The 19,340-nt window shown below is 43.4% G+C and overlaps 1 protein-coding gene across 1 annotated transcript in view; it reads right to left on the bottom strand.

Moving 5' to 3' along the window:
- The window catches only part of LY86 (lymphocyte antigen 86), a 39,659-nt gene extending 20,685 nt beyond the window's left edge, over positions 1-18,974 (bottom strand). Inside the window, exon 1 of the mRNA XM_024223357.1 lies at positions 18,847-18,974. Coding sequence (XP_024079125.1) covers positions 18,847-18,967 — 121 coding nt within the window. The 5' untranslated portion in view covers positions 18,968-18,974. The remainder of the gene's footprint in view (positions 1-18,846) is intronic.
- Between the last annotated feature and the right edge of the window lie 366 nt (positions 18,975-19,340).

Genomic DNA, 19,340 nt, shown 5'->3' with positions numbered 1-19,340 from the left:
GTGTGTAAATGCTCTTTGTTGGTACTTTGTCAGCAGACTTCCAGCCCTGCGAGCAGCGTTAGCTTTGTCTGCAGGAGAGTGCTCCTGCTGACAAAGCTGCATTCCCACTGCCACTTGCGTCGGCAAAACTTTTGTCTTTCGCAGGGGGGCTTTTTAAAGTACCCATGAAAGACAAAAGTTTTGTCGACAATGTCGTAGTGTAGACAAGCCCTCATAACAAATTAAGAATATACATTAAATTTTTAAACCTAACCAGTGTCCCTTAAGTGACTTGACATAAGATGTGAGAACATGTTAGTATTAGAGCTAAGTGGGTCTAATATTTAATTCTCTTTTTTTATATAGGAATGAGATACAGCTAATTTCTAAGTTATTATCTGCAAAAAAAACCCCTAGAGTTTTCAGGTGCCTAAGTAGCCCCTGGAATCATGGTTAAAGTTGCCCTCCCTGCCCCGCCATCAAAATCTGAAATGGCGCCCCAAGCTGGAGTCAAGATTGTCTTCTGTGAGGCTGGGTTGATGTGGCAGCAGTGCATTGTGTTCCAGTTTGAATGCTGTCTTTACAATGGTCCTCCTCCTCCCACAGGTTTAAACTATACGTGTGACTGGAAGGTGGGGCCAGCAGGGATGAAAGTGTGGAGGGAGCCTGTGAGCAATGAAGCCTGGTGACTCAAATGCACAAATGGAAAGGAAAAAGCAAGAGGCGGTAAAGAGAATATGGGTGAGTACCCTAAAAAAAACCCAAACAACCCTAGACCAGGGAAGCATGTAAGCTCTCCAAAGGACCACCCAAAACTTAATTTCTGTTCTTAAAAATAACTATAAAATAAAGCAGTGAGACAAAAAGGCAATGATATTTGCCCAAGGCTTCATGCCAGTGAGCTGCATTTTGTTTTTTCTTTCAATGAACGAGTCCCTTTAGTTGTGTTGTGTGACGGACTAGAAAAGGAGGATGGTGCCAAGGGAGCTGTTTAATAGTTACACAAGAGTCAGAGGGACCTGATGGCTTGGGGTTTTTTTCCCTTCCTGTCACTTCTTATTTTGCAACTTTGGTTTCAAAAGTCACTGCAATGAAGTGAAAAGAGCCGTTTCTTGCTCTTGTGGGAAATATGGTTTTAGACTTCTCTTTTCTCTAAAGCATCTAGGGCCCCCTCCCCACTTTTCTCTGTCCCCTCTCAGGGGTTGGTTTCCTCTTTGCTTCTGCAAGCGAATCTCTCACTTCTGTATTTAATGCAAAGTGTGATGATAAAGTTTAGGAAGCAGCTGCTCAGATTTTGGACTGATCAGGAGTCAGTGGCTCAAATGTATCAACCAGTGTTACTCTTGGTGCTGCTGCCACTGCTTTCTGTAATGTGTTGAGCTTGCATAAGAGCTGCAGATGGTTGAATGGTTAAAAGTTCCAACATTGAAGTTTTCATACGGGGACACAGTTACAAAATGATATTGCAACAAATACAGTTTGGTTTTGCTCTTTTAGATGGGACTGGTCTGTTTTTTAACCATCTAACTGAATCATGGCACGAAGACTGGTCAACATTTTTTAGTCAAAACTGTTTTTCAGTGGAAAACTGGGTTTTTGACAAAACGAAGTTCTTCGTGAAAGGTGTCTGCTTTTTATGGAAAAGGTTGACTTTTTGTTGAAAAATTGAACTTATGGGAGTTGCAGTTCAAGTGCCTCATGCCCCTGTTCTCCTTCATGGACTGGGCTCCCCAGCTGGACTACATCTTCCACGATGTGCTTTGGCCATGGGACTCCCATGAGACACCACAATGCTTCTACAAGAGGCGAGACTGTGGTGCATCATGCAAGATGTAATCTGTCCAGAAACCATGACTGTAGAAGAGAATGGAGGTATGAGGCACTCAAACCACAGCTCACATGAGAATGTGCAGTGGAATTTCCCAAAAGAAATTTTGTGGCTTTTGAATTTTTGCTGAAAAGTCAAAACTTTCCACTGGGGTTGGGGACACACATTTCTGACCATCTCTCTATGGTACATCGGTGTAGGACTTTACAGTCCAACATGATAGTTCTGTAGTGGAGATGGGACCTCTTGGTAGCAATTCTTCCTGAGTAAGGGGAAGGTAGGATGAGCTGCAGTGCCAGTGAGAAGTAGGCAGAGTGGGTGCAGCTAAAGGAACTTAGAGAACCCAAAGTAGGCTTTTTTTGTTAAATAAAGATGTCTGCAAATTTTACTGTGCCTGGGTAGCTATGTAGCTGAAAGGAGAGTCTATTCTGCTTTTTCTGTACTGACCCTTTAAATGTGGAGGAATCCCCTGTCTCCTACAGGAGCAACTGTGAAGCAGCTGCCATTTCGGTTTTCAGATGCACAATGTTCCAAGAGTGAATCAATGTATTTTGTCTCATGGAGACTTTATACTCGTTCTTTCTTGTTTGCCTCAGTCAGAAGTGACTCATCTAGACTGATTTTTTTTTTTACATGTTATGTCTTTCACATATCCAAAGCAAAAACATTTACCTTTTTGACTATAAAATACATGATGATTTCCTTTCCTGCAACACTTCATAGTGCACAGTACTGTATGTTCCCAGATCCCAGTCGTTCCTCCACCCACTCCTTCAATCTGTTATCTCTTCCATAATTAAAGCTAGAAACTCTTCTTCAGGTTTCAGATAGTTTGCTATTCCAGTTCAGCTTTGATATGTTACCAACATTTGAAATGATGATTGAAATTTTGCAAAAACATTTAGCTTTTCTGCAAGTAAATGCTTAACGGAAAAATAGGCATTTTTATGTCTTTATATTTTTGCTTCAGATGGGTCTGAGTCCCAGCGTTAGGAACTAGAGCTGAACTTCCTCAAGGCATAGGGGTGTCTAGATCTGCGGTTTGGGTTCAAGCCTATCTCTAGTTCTGACTACTTTCACGCGACTACTTTCAGGTACAAATGCTCAGCTAGATCCTCAGCTGGTCTAAACGGTTGACTACAGCTGAAGTTCTGTCCCCTTCTTTGAACATAATAGGACCCACGGATGCTACTGAGGTTTCGATTGTATTCAGCATTGAGATTGCAGCTTTCACCAGGGCCGCACTGCTCTTTTTGAGCTAGAATTTGGAACCCCTGTTGACTCTCTGCTATTCATCAGCCATTAGCTGGAACACTACCCACTGATCTGACAAATCAGATACAATGGCACTTCTCTCATTTCACTACTTCCTGAATGTTTATAGGATATTCCTTGCAGTCCGTATTTATATATAGCTTGCCTGGCACACTGCATGCAGTGGCACCATAGTGCTGGATTTCAATCTCATTTGACATTCCTTGTAGCTAGTAGGTGAATTCTATTGGATTATTCTGGAAGAGTGAGTAGACCATCCAGGGGTGAAAGTAAGGTAAATTACTTACTGGTACAGGGGCCCGGCTCCGGGCCCCTGGAAGGGGCGGGGCCTCAGGCGGAAGGGGTGGGGGTCAGCCTCCCCTAGCCAGCCCTTCCACCCTGCCTGGCCTGCATCGCCCGGGGCTCTGGCCGCTGCCATGCTAACGGTGGCCAGGAGCCCCGGGCCCTTTTAAATCACCGGGCCCTGGAGCAGCTGCCCCTTTTGCCCCCCATCGGCGGCCCTGGGATGGGAGCAAAAGAGGCAGTGATGTCCGCTAATGATGATTAAACCCTGGGTAGCTCTGCAACGTGGCCTGTGTACGGGCTGGTACCGGCAGCCACTTCTTATTGGTACGCCGTACCGGCCCATACCGGCCCACTTTTACCTCTGAGACCATCCAAAAAATACCGTTGGTTGGAGTTTCAAAGAAATTCACTTGATACATTTAAAAAAAAGATGTATTTGTCTTGTCTTGTTTTCCTTAGCAGGCCTCACATCAGTGTGACTAACACAACATTGCATAGGTGCTGCTGCACCCCTTGGCATGAAGTGGTTTCCATCATATCCAGGGTTTACAGTTTGGTTCAATGGCTCTCAGCACCCCCACTATACAAATTGTTCCAGCATTCCTGCAGCATTGCAGAAACTGGACTGCCACAGTGGAAAAAGGTCTGTTCTAATAATTTTGATGGTCTGTTCTAGAATTGTACTTGTCTTTTCCCCCCTCTTGTTGACCTTGCTCTGGGTTCAATTTCACCTTGAAGTAATCTGATATTGCCTCAAAATACCACTGCTTCCAAGTCATTATAATAAATGAGTGCAGCAGATTAGAGGCAGCAATCACGTGAGCTTTGTGGTGCTCGTGTGACAGAGTTCACATCTCTGCACATCTCAGAGCATTACAGAAGCTCTCCAGTATGATTCCGGTACCTTTTGGCCTTTCAAAATCACACTTTTGGGAGCTGATAAACAATGCAATTGTATTGAATGGCTTTATTAGGGTCACACAAGGACAGTACAGTGCTGCAGGAACTGGAAATGAGCATGAGGGAAAAAATACTTAGCACTTAAACAGCACTTTTCACCTTCAAAGCTCTTAACAAAATTAATCCTCACAACATCCAAGTGAACAAAGGAGATAAAGAATGATCAACTGTTTTGGATGCCATAATTTATGCATTCCCTCAACACTTCCCTTTTAATGTCTATTTGAATAAATTAACCTGAACCCTCAGAGAGAGATTTGAAATGCAGTGGAACCCACTCATAGTGAACTGAGATGGCCTCTGTTGAAGCAGAATGAAAGTCTCATATTATGCACATGTACACTCTGTTTGATGGACCTCCACTTAGGACTTGCCTTCACTCCAAAACTGGACCAGGCTGGAACATGGTTGTGAAGAACGAAGTTAGCTGACGCAATGCTGACAGTGACTTTGCATTCAGTGTAGAGCAGAACAAATTGTATAAACTCATGTCCGCTAATGGTGATTAAACCCTGGGTAGTTCTGCAACTGAAAGGGTTTAATCATGATTAGCTGACACCAGGCTGAGCACACTTTGTCCTGGTCTACATTGACCTCAGAGTCACAGTCAACACTGAGTTTGCTAACTTGAATCTTCAAGTGCTGCTTGGCATTTCACTTAGCTCAGGGGTGCACTCTGAAACCCAGTGCAGAATTCCTGCTGGGTTTTGTCTCCAAAACCCCACACTTCGGCTCGTGTCGGCATCACAGAGGTGGAGTGGGAGGAATGTCACATGTCTTTGGGGCTGCAAAGTACCTGTGCACCCTGCTGCAATAGTGCTGCAAACTCGTGTGATATTTAGTGTATTACTTAAAGCCCCAGCTCCTGGAGACAAGTGATTATGTGTGAATCCTAGCTTTCATTTCTGAAAGAGTAAGTTTCTAGCACTCATTCTGGTTGCAGAGAAAAGCTTGAAAATGTGCAACTGAAAGTTTCAAACCCAGAAGATCCTAAAGAATTTAATATATTTTTTAAAGCTCATGATATTTAAGCTAATGTCATTATATTTTTTTCAGTCTGACTCATGAGTATCAAACATTTGGGGTTGTCAATACTGCAAATAGCGATTATGTACAAAAGGGCTGGATTAAGTGTGGACACTACAGGCTTATGCCTGAGGTCCCAGCTCCCAGAGTCAAGTGATTATATCAGAATTGAAAAAGGGAAAGTTTCTAGACCTCATTGTTGCCAATAAAAGCTTGAAAAAACAGGTTGAGGTTAAGAGTATGTCTACACTAGAAACGCTACAGCAGCACAGCTGCAGCTTAGACACTTACTACAGTGAAGAAAGGGATTCTTCAGTTGCTGTAGTAAATCCATCTCTCTAAGAGATGGTAGCTAGGTTGACGGAAGGATTCTTCAAACGTGTCCTCCACTCGCTACATTGGCTTCCCATAGAATTTTGAATGAAGTTCAAGGACTCAGTCCTTACTTTCAAAGCTCTCTATGACCTGGGCTCAGAATATTTAAGGTTCGTCCAAAGTTCCAGGCAAAGAACTTGGTCAGCAACTATGCTCCTCTGGCACAATGGAACTCTCAGCAATAAGAGTAAAGCTCATCGGTGTGGGAGATTGAACCTTCCCTGGGGGGTGGTTTGAGACTGTGGAACAAACTCCCCCAGGAACTAAGGACCATCACAAACTGCATCACTTGCTGTTCCAAGTGCAAGGTCAATTTCTTTGACGTTGCCTCTCTAGCATAAATACGGAGCAAGAGGTGTGTTTATATTAAACAAAAAGCAAAAACCACCGTTCCAAAACTAGAACCTCCACTCCACATGCTTCTCCCTCTGGGGAGCAGATGAGAGAATAAATCACACATGGCAAATGTGTAGTCATGTTGTTTAAAGAACACATGGAAGGTATCACTGTATGTCACTGACCATCAATGCTTGCCATAGTGGTTTGGGAATCGGTCCTGTTTCATGTATGAAATAGAACCAAAGACTCCTACAAAGGGTCCTGTGGCTAGAAATGTGTACAGCACTCTGGATGTCAGACTTTTTTGCTAATTACGCACAATAGTGTCTGGCTGCATGTAGATATACCGGATGTGTCCCATTTTCCCAGAATGGGTTGAAATCAGCCGCAGAGGTGGGGCAATAAGTTGTAATCAGCGTCATGTGACCCTTAAGGAAACTGCTTTGACTTGCTGCACTACCTGCCATTGAATCATTTCACAGAAGTCTTTCATTTTCAGATGAAAAGAAGGCCAATATGTGGAATTCATTTTGTGGCGGTTCTTCAAATCTCTAATAAGAAACTCTCTTGACTCCGCAAGTAACATCCAGGAGAGGCTGGGTTTAGTGCTTAGCAGGTCAGCATCACTAAAGTCTCCTCCTTAAGCAGACTTGATTAGCTCTGTGTTACTCCAGTTTTATGCTGTTGTAACTCCCACTGAAGTCAGTGAAGTTACACCAGCATAAAACTGGAGTAGCACAGCGGTGAATCACATCCTCCTCCTGGATGAGAAGACATCAGAGCCTAGAGAGGTTTTTTTTCTGGATTATTTTAGACGGTTCCTATAAACTGATTGTACATCTGCCAGGGAAGCCCATCTCCCATTTAGAAAGCCCTGCTCTCATGGTAACTGAAGGCGTCTCTGGAGGGTTGAGAGCTATACTAAAGCCTATATGTGCAACATTCTCTAAATGAGGTAGAATGGAGGTCTCTAGAAGCTGTATCTTGTGGTACACCTAAACAGTAAATTTACCATGAGACTGCTCATGAACCACCATTGTTCAGTTCTTGGTCTCTAACGTTATTATGGGGTGGATGTGCTTTTTGATGACCTCCACTTTACACAACAAAGAGCTAATCTCAAGGTCTTACTAGATATCTGGTATAACTTTGGCTAACCTATTTAATACTAAACCTGTCCCCCATAAAATATTCCAATTTTGCATGTCTTAATAATTAACAAAATCACAGACTCCTTACAGTTCTTCTTGATGCATTGTACTCTGTAAATATAATTTAGAATACTGTTTTGGCATTGTTTAATTATGTCTGGGTAGTCCCATGCTTTTTCATAGAGGGAACCATATCTTAATATTAATTGCCTTGTGGACTACTTCCCCTACTATTTGCAATCCCTTAATGTCCCTGTGACAGCGACAGCAATTGCCTACATTGGAAAGGAGTTAGTTGGAAATACTATCTTTTAATGCAATATAGCAACTAGAAATAAGGAGGAAGGGCTGACACCATGTGATCAGTCATCTCTCTGGGGATCATGGGCCAGATGGGCATTCAAACTGTCACACCGAGGTATTTTGGATAGCGCAAATGAAAACATTTTCAAGGGAAACTCTAGTTCTTTTGATTGTTGTCCATTAGGAATCGATGCTAGAAAAGACCAGTGGGGAGCTGGTTTCATGTGGCTTTGAATAATTCAGGAACAAAAGCAATTGCAGGAGACTGCTTGAGGAAGATAAATAAATAAATAATTATGAAGCATCTGGCTCAATCTAGCTGCCATAAAACAATGAGTAATGGAGAGAGATCCTTCTTTTATCAAGTGCATGATTTAACATTTACCCTGTAGAAGCAGGAAACAAGAGTTTTCCCCACCCACTAACTTCTCCCTAACAGCTAAAGCTCCCAGCAAGCTTATTTTCTTTAATTAAAAAGAGAGTCCATGTACAGATAACATATACACCAAGGGAGAGAGACCAGCAATCTGATTTAACTTGGGGTGATGGGAAAAGCAGAAATTGGTGTTATGTAAAATTAAAGTTGCTGCAAAGATTAATAAAGAAGACAACCCGTTAGCATGGTACTACTGAGTGATCAAAGATAGTCATTCTGGGTTTATAAAATATGATCCCATGCTTTACAGATTTGCTTCATATCTGACAGCTCATGTTGTTGCTTCTATTAAGAAAAAAAAGTGGAGTGTAAACACTGTATATTTGGTCCTCAAGAAGCCTTTCAATTCATATGGCAAAGACCTTTGGGGGATGGGAAGAGTAGCTGACCTGGACTCCACTAAGGGCATGTCTACACTAGAAATGCTACAGCAGCACAGCTGTAGTGCTGCAGCTGTGCCTCTGTGGTGTAGACACTTCCTCCAGTGGTTTGTCTGTCACTGTAGTAAATCTGCCTCTCTATGGGCATGGCTACACTTGCAGATGTAGAGCGCTGGGAGTTAAACCAGCCTTCGGAGACCACTGCCGTGTGTTTACACTGTCAGATTTAAGCGCACTGGCGTGGCCACATTAGCAGCTCTTGCAACGCCACTGAGAGCAGTGCATTGTGGTAGCTATCCCAGCGTGCAAGTGGCTGCAACATGCTTTTCAAATGGGGTGTGTGTGGAGTGTGACAGGCAGTGTGTTGTGTGTATGTGGGGGGAGAGAGAGTGGGTTTTGGGTGTGCTGAGAGTGTGTCAGCATTTTGTCTTGTAAGTTCAGACAGCAGCAGACCCCTCCTTCCCCGCCCCTCTCTCTCTCACACACTCACAGCAGCAGCATTCCACAGTAATGGTTTGCTTTGTCCCGGAGCAGATAAGCATGCCGGCTGTCAGAAACGGAGCTTTGAAAGGGGATATTCGCATTCCTACAGCCGATTCCAAAACAATGAGAAGAGTGGCCACTTGACTTCAGGGGATTATGGGATGTTTCCAGAGGCCAATCACAGAGCAGTTATGCAATACCTCGTTCACACGGACGCCTGGGTGTTTCAGCCGGGGTGCAGCAAGCTTTATGCTTCTTGTGGAGGTGGATTACCAGGAGCGCTCCAGCTGCAGAGTCGAGGCGCTCTAAGTGCCTTGCCAGTGTGGACGGGTCACGAGTTAGGGTGCCTGGGGCTGCTTTAATGTGCTCTAACTTGCAAGTGTAGCCAAGCCGTAAGAGGTGGTAGCTAAGTTGATGGAAGAATTCTTATGTCGATCTAGTGCTGTCTACACAGGGGCTTAGGTCAGCTTAACTACGTCACACCCCTGAGCAACATAGCTAAGTCAACCTTACTTTCTAGTATAGACCAGCCCTCAGAGTGAAAGTATTCCGAATTGCATGGATAGTTTTTTTTTTTTTTTAAAAAGGATGATTAAGTGATGTTGTGATGATGAGCTATCCAATATGCCAAACCCTGTGATTGGTTTCTTAGCATTGAAAAGATGCCAATAAAGCAGGTTTTAGTGTGAGTGTATTCATAGACTTTAAGACTTTAAGGTCAGAAGGGACCATTATGATCGTCTAGTCCAGAGGCGGGCAAACTACGGCCCACGGGCCACATCCGGCCCGCGGGGCTGTCCTGCCTGGCCCCTGAGCTCCCGGACAGCCCCGGCCCCTCCCCTGCTGTCCCCCCTTCCCTGCAGCCTCAGCTCACCGTGCTGGCTCCGGCTGGGCGGCGCGGCTCAGGGGCAGATTTACAAGTGAACACAGGGTGCCCTGGCACAGGGCCCCCCAACAACAGTGGGATGCAGGGCTGGGCACTCAGACAGCTCAGCACCGGCGCACCCCCCCGGGGGGGAGGGGCTGCACTGCGGGGGCAGGAGAGCAGGCAGGCGGTGCGGGTTGCAGGAGCCCATGGAACGCGGCTGGAGGACTCAGGAGGAGCACCGGGCGGCTGCGCAGCCGGCCGGAGAGAAGCGGTGATTTGAAGGGGAAACTGCTGCTTCTCTCCGGCTGCGCAGCTGCCCCTGCTCCTCCTGAGTCCTCCACCCATGTTCCCAGGGCCACATTCTGAAAGGGGCTTGGGGGGGATGGATAGGGGGTGGGGCCCCAGGGGGTTGGATGGGGGTGGGATCCCGGGGGCGGTTGGGGCGGGGATCCCGGGAGGGGGCTGTCAGGGGACAAGGAGCAGGGGGGGTTGGATGGGTAGGGCATTCAGAGGGGGGCAATCAGGGGGCGGGAAGTGGGAGGGGGCGGGGGCAAGGCTGTTTGGGGAAGCACAACATTCCCTGCCCGGCCCTCCATACTGTTTTGCAACCCCGATGTGGCCCTTGGGCCAAAAAGTTTGGCCACCCCTGGTCTAGTCTGACCTCCTGCACAACAGAATCTCACCCACCCACTCCTGTATCAAACACCTAACCTATGTCTGAGCTATTGAAGTCCTCAAATCGTGGTTTAAAGACTTCAAGGTGCAGAGAATCCTCCAGGAAGTGACCCGTGCCCCATGCTGCAGAGGAAGGCGAAAAACCCCCAGGGCCTCTGCCAATCTGCCCTGGAGGAAAATTCCTTCCCGACCCCAAATATGGCGATCAGCTAAACCCTGAGCATGGGGCAAGACTCACCAGCCAGACACCCAGGAAAGAATTCTCTGTAGTAACTCAGATCCCACCCCATCTAACATCCCATCACAGGCCATTGGACATATTTACCGCTAATAGTCAAAGATCAATTAATTGCCAAAATTAGGCTATCCCATTATACCATCCCCTCCATAAATGTATCAAGCTTAGTCTTGAAGCCAGATATGTCTTTTGCCCCCACTGCTCCCCTTGGAAGGCTGTTCCAGAACTTTACTCCTCTGATGGTTAGAAAACTTTGTCTAATTTCAAGTCTAAACTTCCTGATGGCCAGTTTATATCCATTTGTTCTTGTGTCCACATTGGTACTGAGCTTAAATAATTCCTCTCCCCCCTGATATTTATCCCTCTGATATATTTATAGAGAGCAATCATATCTCCCCTCAGCCTTCTTTTGGTTAGCTAAACAAGCTGAGCTCTTTGAGTCTCCTTTCATAAGACAGGTTTTCCATTCCTCGGATCATTCTAGTAACCCTTCTCTGTACCTGTTCCAGTTTGAATTCATCCTTCTTAAACATGGGAGACCAGAACTGCACACAGTATTCCAGATGAGGTCTCAGATGAGTACCTTGTATAACGGTACTAACACCTCCTTATCTCTACTGGAAATACCTCGCCTGATGCATCCCAAGACCGCATTAGCTTTTTTCACAGCCATATCACATTGGCGGCTCATAGTCATCTTGTGATCAACCAATACTCCGAGGTCCTTCTCCTCCTCTGTTACTTCCAAGTGATGTGTCCCCAGCTTATAACAAAAATTCTTGTTATTAATCCCTAAATGCATGACCTTGCACTTTTCACTATTAAATTTCATCCTATTACTACTACTCTAGTTTACAAGGCCATCCAGATCTTCCTGTAGGATATCCCGGTCCCTCTCTGTATTGGCAATACCTCCCAGCTTTGTGTCATCCACAAACTTTATTAGTACATTCCCACTTTTTGTGCCAAGGCCAGTAATAAAAAGATTAAATAAGTTTGGTCCCAAAACCGATCCCTGAGGAACTCCACTAGTAACCTCCCTCCAGCCTGACAGTTGACCTTTCAGTATGACCTGTTGTAGTCTCCCCTTTAACCAGTTCCTTATCCATCTTTCAATTTTCATATTGATCCCCATCTTTTCCAATTTAGCTAATAATTCCCCATGTGGAACCGTATCAAATGCCTTACTGAAATCGAGGTAAATTAGATCCACTGTGTTTCCTTTGTCTAAGAAATCTGTTACCTTCTCAAAGAAGAAGATCAGGTTAGTTTGGCACGATCTACCTTTTGTAAAACCATGCTGTATTTTGTCCCAATTACCATTGACCTCAATATCCTTAACTACTTTCTCCTTCAGAATTTTTTCCAAGACCTTGCATACTACAGATGTCAAACTGACAGGCCTGTAGTTACCCGGACCACTTTTTTTCCCTTTCTTAAAAATAGGAACTATGTTAGCAATTCTCCAGTCATACGGTACAACCCCTGAATTTACAGATTCATTAAGAATTCTTGATAATGGGCTTGCAATTTCATGTGCCAGTTCATTTTAACTATTTGGGGCACAATGGACCAGACTGTGAACTCAGTTATACCAAAGTAACTCTATAGACTAGTGTTACACTAGTCAACTGAAGTCAGTAGAGTTACTTGTAACTCCACTGTGCTCCTCCTCAACCCTTTACATAGTAATACGCCAAACTTCAGGCAAATGGCTTTCTACAAGAGTATGCTTTGTCCACTGCTAAGAGTCCTTAGTCCACTCCTAAGAGGTTGCAGTTTTGTACCCTTTCAGATCAGAATGTGTCCCAATCAGATTAAAGAAATGCAGTGTGATCGGAGAGTGTATTTCCATTTGTGACTCTAATCCAGTGAAAACTGATAACAAAGGGTACAAAACTGCAACCTTTTAGGGCAGAGCAGTGGACTAAGCTTACTCTTGTAGAAATCCGTCTGCCTGAAGTTTGGCATGTTCCTGCATAAAGAATTGAGGACCACAGAGGAGCTACATGAAGGTTTACTTTGTCCCATTTAAGCATAGGCAGCAAATTTGCTATGTGAAAATAGAGCCCAAAGCCATGGCTAGCCCATGGAGCTCCCAGCCAATATTTCCAGTTTAAGTCCTCCATAGTAGTTTAGAAATTGTGAAGAGGAGAGCAATAGCTTCTCTTCGTAACTAAAGCTAATGGTTGTTCATATTCCTAAATATGGAGGTGCTTTTATGGTATACCTACAGATAGTCAGCTGAGTGCTGCAAATAAAATGTGCCCACTTGACTATTCCGATTATTGAATTTAAGATTATATATATGTTTGTTTACCCTTCTCCTGAAATTTCAGTTCATGAACATTGGGCCTGATTTGACTTGAAAAAATTAAAGAAAAAGCTGGATATGAGGTGTGAAATCAGCTTCTCATTTAAACACTCTTTCTGCTAGCCAGAAAACCAAGTGGGGCCCAATGGCCTTCTATAAGGTCTGGGTCTCCCTCCAGATGTCAACCCAAATATTGACTTTGTATCATCCCTTTTGAAGCATTCCCTGAAATTCCCTGGTAGTTGCTCAATACATACTGGAAGCGAAGTCTTCAATAATTGATATACCCATTGCTTTATTTTCCAGAAAGCCCCCAGACTCCAAGTTGGAAATGGGGGTTGTTAAAAACCTCTATCCCATCCTCTAGAACAGGGGTAGTCAATAAGTGGACTGTGGGCCAAATCTGGATCACCAAATGCTTTTTGAATGAACTCTGAAATCTTTTTATTTACTTATTATTATCATTTGTTTTTATTATTGTTTTCTCTGGAATTTGGACCTTGGTTTTTGGATTTTGGTTAATCAGCTGAGTATGTATGTCTAGGAGGGGCTGTTCAATCAGCTGAAACTAGTTGTCTCCAAGTGTTGACACCAACATATGATAGTTGTACAAATACTGGCTAACCATAAGACTCTTCAAGAAACTATGTTATAAAAGCACTTGGAAAATACATTACCCCCTTAGATATCTACAGCAGCAAGTGCCTAGTGTACTCTCTGAGGAGGGTGTCCTTGGAACACTTGAGAATGCTAATTAACACGAACTAACCAAATTACAGTTATATAAACACACTATAAGCAGCCGCTGGTGGGTGTGTCAGAGTTACGCTCCATCAGCTTTGTTTGCATGCACTTTCAGAGTAGGAGCATGACACTTGAATAGCACTGAAATCTGCTCAGAGCACTTAACTACATTACCTTCTCCTCCCCTCCCCCAGAGAATTACCTTTTAAAATGTAAACTGAAGAGATCAAGAGCGTTATTGTGGTAGAGGTCACTCTGAAGTACAAAGGGATCGGAGTCAAACTTTTGTGTTGCAGATTCCTTTCATATCTCTGGATAAAACTCTCCTATTATGATTCCTCTTTTTCACTTAGTCAGCAAAATAGTGTTAACAATGTAAGAATCACTTGACTATATTTGTCTGCCAGGCAGTTTGCTTCTTGGAAGCCCTCTCCCTTGTGGAGGTGATCCCTTTCTTAAACAAAATATTGTCTAATATCCAGGAATATATGCATAGGGGACCAAGAGTAAAAATGCAGTTAATCTTCCAATCACAAGGCAGATACAAATAATAAAAATGGTATTATTGTAGCCCCTACAAGCCCCAGTCATGGACCAGGACCTCATTGTGCTAGGTGCTGTACAAACAGAGCAGAGAGATAGTCCCTGCCCCAAAGAGGGTACGTTAGTTACTCTCAACTATTTGGAGACTAGACCGATGTTACAGTCATTGGACTAAATTAATCCAAGTCCCTGAAATCTATGAAGTTTTCACTCTATCTCTTTGATGTGCCCATCCCCATGGAATCTGAGAGAGAATTTGGTCTATTCTGTCCAACAAACCACTTGATTAAATGACTGAAGCTTTTAGTCACTTTGTCAAATTGCCATTTCACTCAGGCACTTAGTCAAAGAGTTTAAAATATTATGATGTTTCTAGCCTGATTTTCCTGAAAAGCTGTATAAAACAGGCACTCAGACAGACTACAAAGTAATAAACAAGTGATTAAACTGGGAGTGAAGCTTCACATTTGATAACTTTAAGTTCTTCTTACATGTTTCATATATAACGAATGATAAAAATTGTGGAAGGGATATTAAACCTCTATGCTTCAGGATTTATGCCAGTCTCAAACTATCGGACAGTGGGATGAGATTTAATGTTGGGAGCAAATTATCTCACATCTGCCTCCTGCAGCACACTTATAGCTTCTCCTGAAGCATCTGGTCAACTGGTCACTGTCAGAGACAGGATACAAAACTAAATGGACCTTGGATCTCGTCCCTGTCTTCTGTTTCTGTAGACACTGAATATATATTACATATGAGAGAGGCATTTGAGTATGTTAAAACATTTAATTTTTTCCGAATTGCTTTTGCCTTATTTCATATGTTGCAAGTGAATGCCAAATCACTTGAGATGTATGAAAGCTATCCTTTTTGACTTAGTAAATCATGCTGAACACAATCTGCCATTGTTCCACGTTCTAATAAATGCAAAATCAATCTCTCTACACTCCTGGCACATCCATCAGTTGGTCCTCCGTATAACTCTTCTCTCTTAATTGCTCTTGGCATTGGAAGGATCTTCAAGAAGATGGCCTGTGTTACTTCTGTCTTAATATGTCTTCCAAGGTTTCTGAAGTAATTTGTGGTCATGATAGATCTTCCTTCACTTTGATCACTTATACCCTGGTAGACTATATAGTTATCCCTAGTTTTCCCACATGCTCACAGTACTAGCTGTTACATCTGGGAGATAGTGTAGCAGCCTATTTACTTCTCTGGGCACCGCATTCTCATCTTAGGTTGCTCACTATGGAATTACTGATCCGGATTTTTTTTCTTATTTCTTTTTGGTGCCTTTCTTGCAGTTCATGGCTCTTTGTCATTAATTGAGCTATTCTTTGCTTCTACCTATCTTCAGTTGTCTGTCTAGGTCTTACACTGCACTCAACATAGTAACATTTGACCTTATTTTGGCTTTAGTTCGATTTTTGTTGCCATCTTGGTGAACTGCAAAGCAAAAATGAACATTTAATACCAGATTTATATGCTGGAACTAAGCCCTATTAATCTTGATTAATTTAGTTAAAAATTTCTTTCACTTCCTGAAATCCACTTCGTTTTTCCTCCAGCATTGTCAATATCCCAGGATGTAAAATCACAAATAGCCGGAATGAATCCTGGTCCCATTGAATCAATGGGAGTTTTCCCATTGACTTCAGTTGGGCCAGGATCTCACCCTAATAGCCTTAATGTAACCCATATCTGATGTCACAGAATGATGCATTCTGGGATTTCTTCAGTGGAAGTACCCTGAGGCTTTCAGACTGAGAGGGAATGAGGGAGAAGAGTTTTACAGAGGTTGGCTAACATTTATTTCTGGGCTGAATATTCCCAGTTGGATTTGTGGGGTTAAAATGAATGTTCCACTTTTGCTTTGCAATTCACCTTTAATGTTCTTCTGCCATTCAGCAGAACATGCCTGTCATGTACAGTAGTACTTATTATTATTCCCACTCCACCAACGTCCAGGATTCCTGGGCTAGGCAGCTACTTAAGCTCTTATTCCGAACCTTTGACCTCACACTGACACCATGAAAAGCTATCCTTCTGACATGACAAGCAGCCCTGTGGTTTCTGGGCATTGCTGCATTTGAAGTATCTCATAAGTCTATGCAGTGTAACAGGCAAAGTTTCCTGGCTTGAAAGAAGGTCCATTGGGAAAGCAATTTATCAACACAGACGAAAGATGAGAATAGCTGAAGGGACTTTTGACACAGTGGGAGTAGCTTGGGCGGGGGCTCACCAATCTATGCACTTTGTAAGCATCCCTGCATGGGTCAAGTTGGGAGACAGTTGATTAGGAGTGATCAACCAGTTAAGAAGGGGATTCATCTCGTCAGCTGGGGCCTGTTAAATGGGAGATATGAATGGAGAGGGGAGGGCTGGAAGGAAGGGCAAAGAAGTCCAGAATCTCAGAGTGGTGAGACCTCTCTTCCCACCCTTTCACCCTATGAGAATCCTTGGGAAATACTTTCTGGTGATGCGACATGAAGCTGCATAAAATATTATAAATAAAGTAGGCTATGGTAAGAGTGCGCGAGGGCTGCTTGCAAAGAGAAATCCAGGGTGAGGGAGCCCCCCTCCCTTGACATGGCTGCATGTAGAAAAGTGAGGTTGCCTCTTGCATTGCCAGTAGTATATCCCTGGAGTAGTATATTGTTGAAAACCCCAAAACTTTTGACTAAAATGAAAAATCTTAGTCAAATCCATTTTTTGTCCAAAAAAGTTTACATATATATTTAATCAGCTCTAGTCAGTGGAGACACAAGTCCCAATTCTCCTTTCACCAATGCCAGTCTCTTATATTGGAATAATGTCATTACTTTCATTGGAGTTAGTCCTGGTTTGCCCCAGTGTCAGTGAGAGGACAATCAGGCCCAGACATGTTGGAGCTAACCTAGGGTATATCTACTCTCTGAGCTGGCCGTGTAAATTCCAACACGAGGAGACATCGGATTGAGCTAGCTCACTAAGAACAGAGTGTAGACATGGCGGTGCGAGCAGAGGGAGGGCGAGCTGCTCTGAGTACGCCCCTGTCTGAGACCCTAAGCAAGTACTCGGGGTGGCTTGCTCCTCCTGCCATCCATGCCACTGCAGCGACATTCTGTTTTGAGTGTGCTCGCTCGATGAGAGCTAGCGCGGGGGATATCTCCTTGAGCTGGGAATCGCACCCCTAGCTCGAAGTCTAGATGTGCCCTTAGCTCTCCCGTTGGTTTTACACTTGTGTAACTCCACTGCCTTCTAAAGCTATGCCTGATTCTCACGGATGTGAGAGCAGAATGGGGCTTTGTCATGGGGACCTTAATTATGTTCTTTCTTGTTTGCTGTTCTCAATATAAATAATTATTCTGGCTGAAAGTATCTGTGTATGGGGAAACAGCAATTGAGGTGTATGCTCTAAATCAACACATTTTGGCTAATAAGCTGAGATGGGTGTGGGGAATCATTGACTGACATACACCCAGCAAGCAATTCTCACAATTTAAAGCAACTCGAAATTTAGCCCACTGCCTCTGTAAAGCCTGCTACTTGTTAACGGAGACATGTTGGGGGGTGGGGTGGGGGAATTAATTCACACAAGGAATTATTGTTAAAATAAAGGTAACGGCAAAGCTTCCATCCAATATCTAATTAAATTTTTCCTAAAACAGTAGATCCATTTATAATACGTGAAGCCTGATTTTGTTCTCATAGGAATGGGCTGGTTAAGGATTTTATTACAAATATTTATTTACTCCTCTTGCCACTTGCTGGTTTTATTTTTAATGGATTTGCAAAGCTGCAGGAGAGCTGCAGGGGAGAAAAAGCCTCATGGGGAACCCTTTGTGTCTGGATGAATTGGAAAAACAAACTCTAGGGTGTTCATTTGCCATGAATCACTTTTCACATCACGTGCGTAATATGAATGAGGCGTCTGTGAATCTAGTTCCCTTTGTCCCAGTAGTAAAGCAGATCAGTACGATAGAAGAGGCGCAAGGCCAGCAAAGCAACCAACTTGAAAAGGAAGCACCATTTAGCGAATTCATTTTCAGCTATTTCAGCGCCGTTTGCTCCTTTTCTTTTCAACAGATTTAAAGAACAAACCTACAGTCCACAGGAAATGCCTCTGTTAAGCATGTCTGCTGCAGTCTAGCTAAGCATGGTAGCAGCTTTCAACAGCCTGATTCCTTCCTGCTGTCACACTGGGTCTCTTGTCACTCTAAGTGGGAGAAGAGAAAACATGCACCTCCACAGCCAAACTTTACCTTAGGAAAACAGTAGATCAATGCCATGACAGCCTCCTGCCTTGATTTCACAAGAGGGGTAAGGAGGATGAAGATTAAAGGGTTTTGTCTAACTTCAAGATAAAAATCCCAGTTGCACAATCTTTTTGTGCTAAATTACCTCTATTTTTGGCAGCTATTTATTAATATTCGGAGAATTTACATGATTTGTTTCCTCTATCTGTTATCTTTGATCTCAGCAGGAGGTTTTTATGAAGCAAAAAAACGGAACGACTAAGCTCATTCCAACTAGAAAATCAGGGCTTGCTCAGAAACTTAACCCTTTCGTCCATCACCTGGAATAGGAACCCTCCCTGGTATGCAATAACAACTTTATTGTCCCTGTAAATATAAAATGGAATTTTAAAGATCTCACCACAACTTTTGTAATATATTTCCAAATTGTTCTCCTTGCAGACTGTGTGCGTAGGCCACTCTGTGCTGAGACTGGGATAAAACAGGACTAAAATGAGAATGGCAGCATTAAGCATCTTCATGGTGGTGAAGGTGAGGTGGTCTCTGTAATTATTTCTCTCTCTTGTCACCAAGGCGAGGAGGGTAGTTTTCCACTTCCTCTCTCCAATGACTGTGACAACTGTAAGAGGTTACTATATTAACCGCCTGCACAAGGATTAAATGATCCAATACAGGCTCACAGCTTGAAACAACGTAGTGTAAGCAAGTGGCTAATCAGAATTCTGAGTGTGTTAGTTTCGTGTGTTCAGACTTCTGCTTTCTGTTTCATGTTAGTTTAAGCTAATGATGAATGATCTACTAACACCTTCTCATTGGAAAAGCTCCACTCGGCAGCCTTAATTCTTTGTTGAACTAGATAGATAACTATTTAATCTCCCCCCACCTTCCATTCTC

This window comes from Terrapene carolina, unplaced genomic scaffold, assembly GCF_002925995.2.
Source record: "Terrapene carolina triunguis isolate 2854851 unplaced genomic scaffold, T_m_triunguis-2.0 Scaffold58, whole genome shotgun sequence".
Classification (NCBI taxonomy): Eukaryota; Metazoa; Chordata; order Testudines; family Emydidae; genus Terrapene; species Terrapene triunguis.
This window is presented reverse-complemented; position numbering and strand designations above follow the sequence as displayed.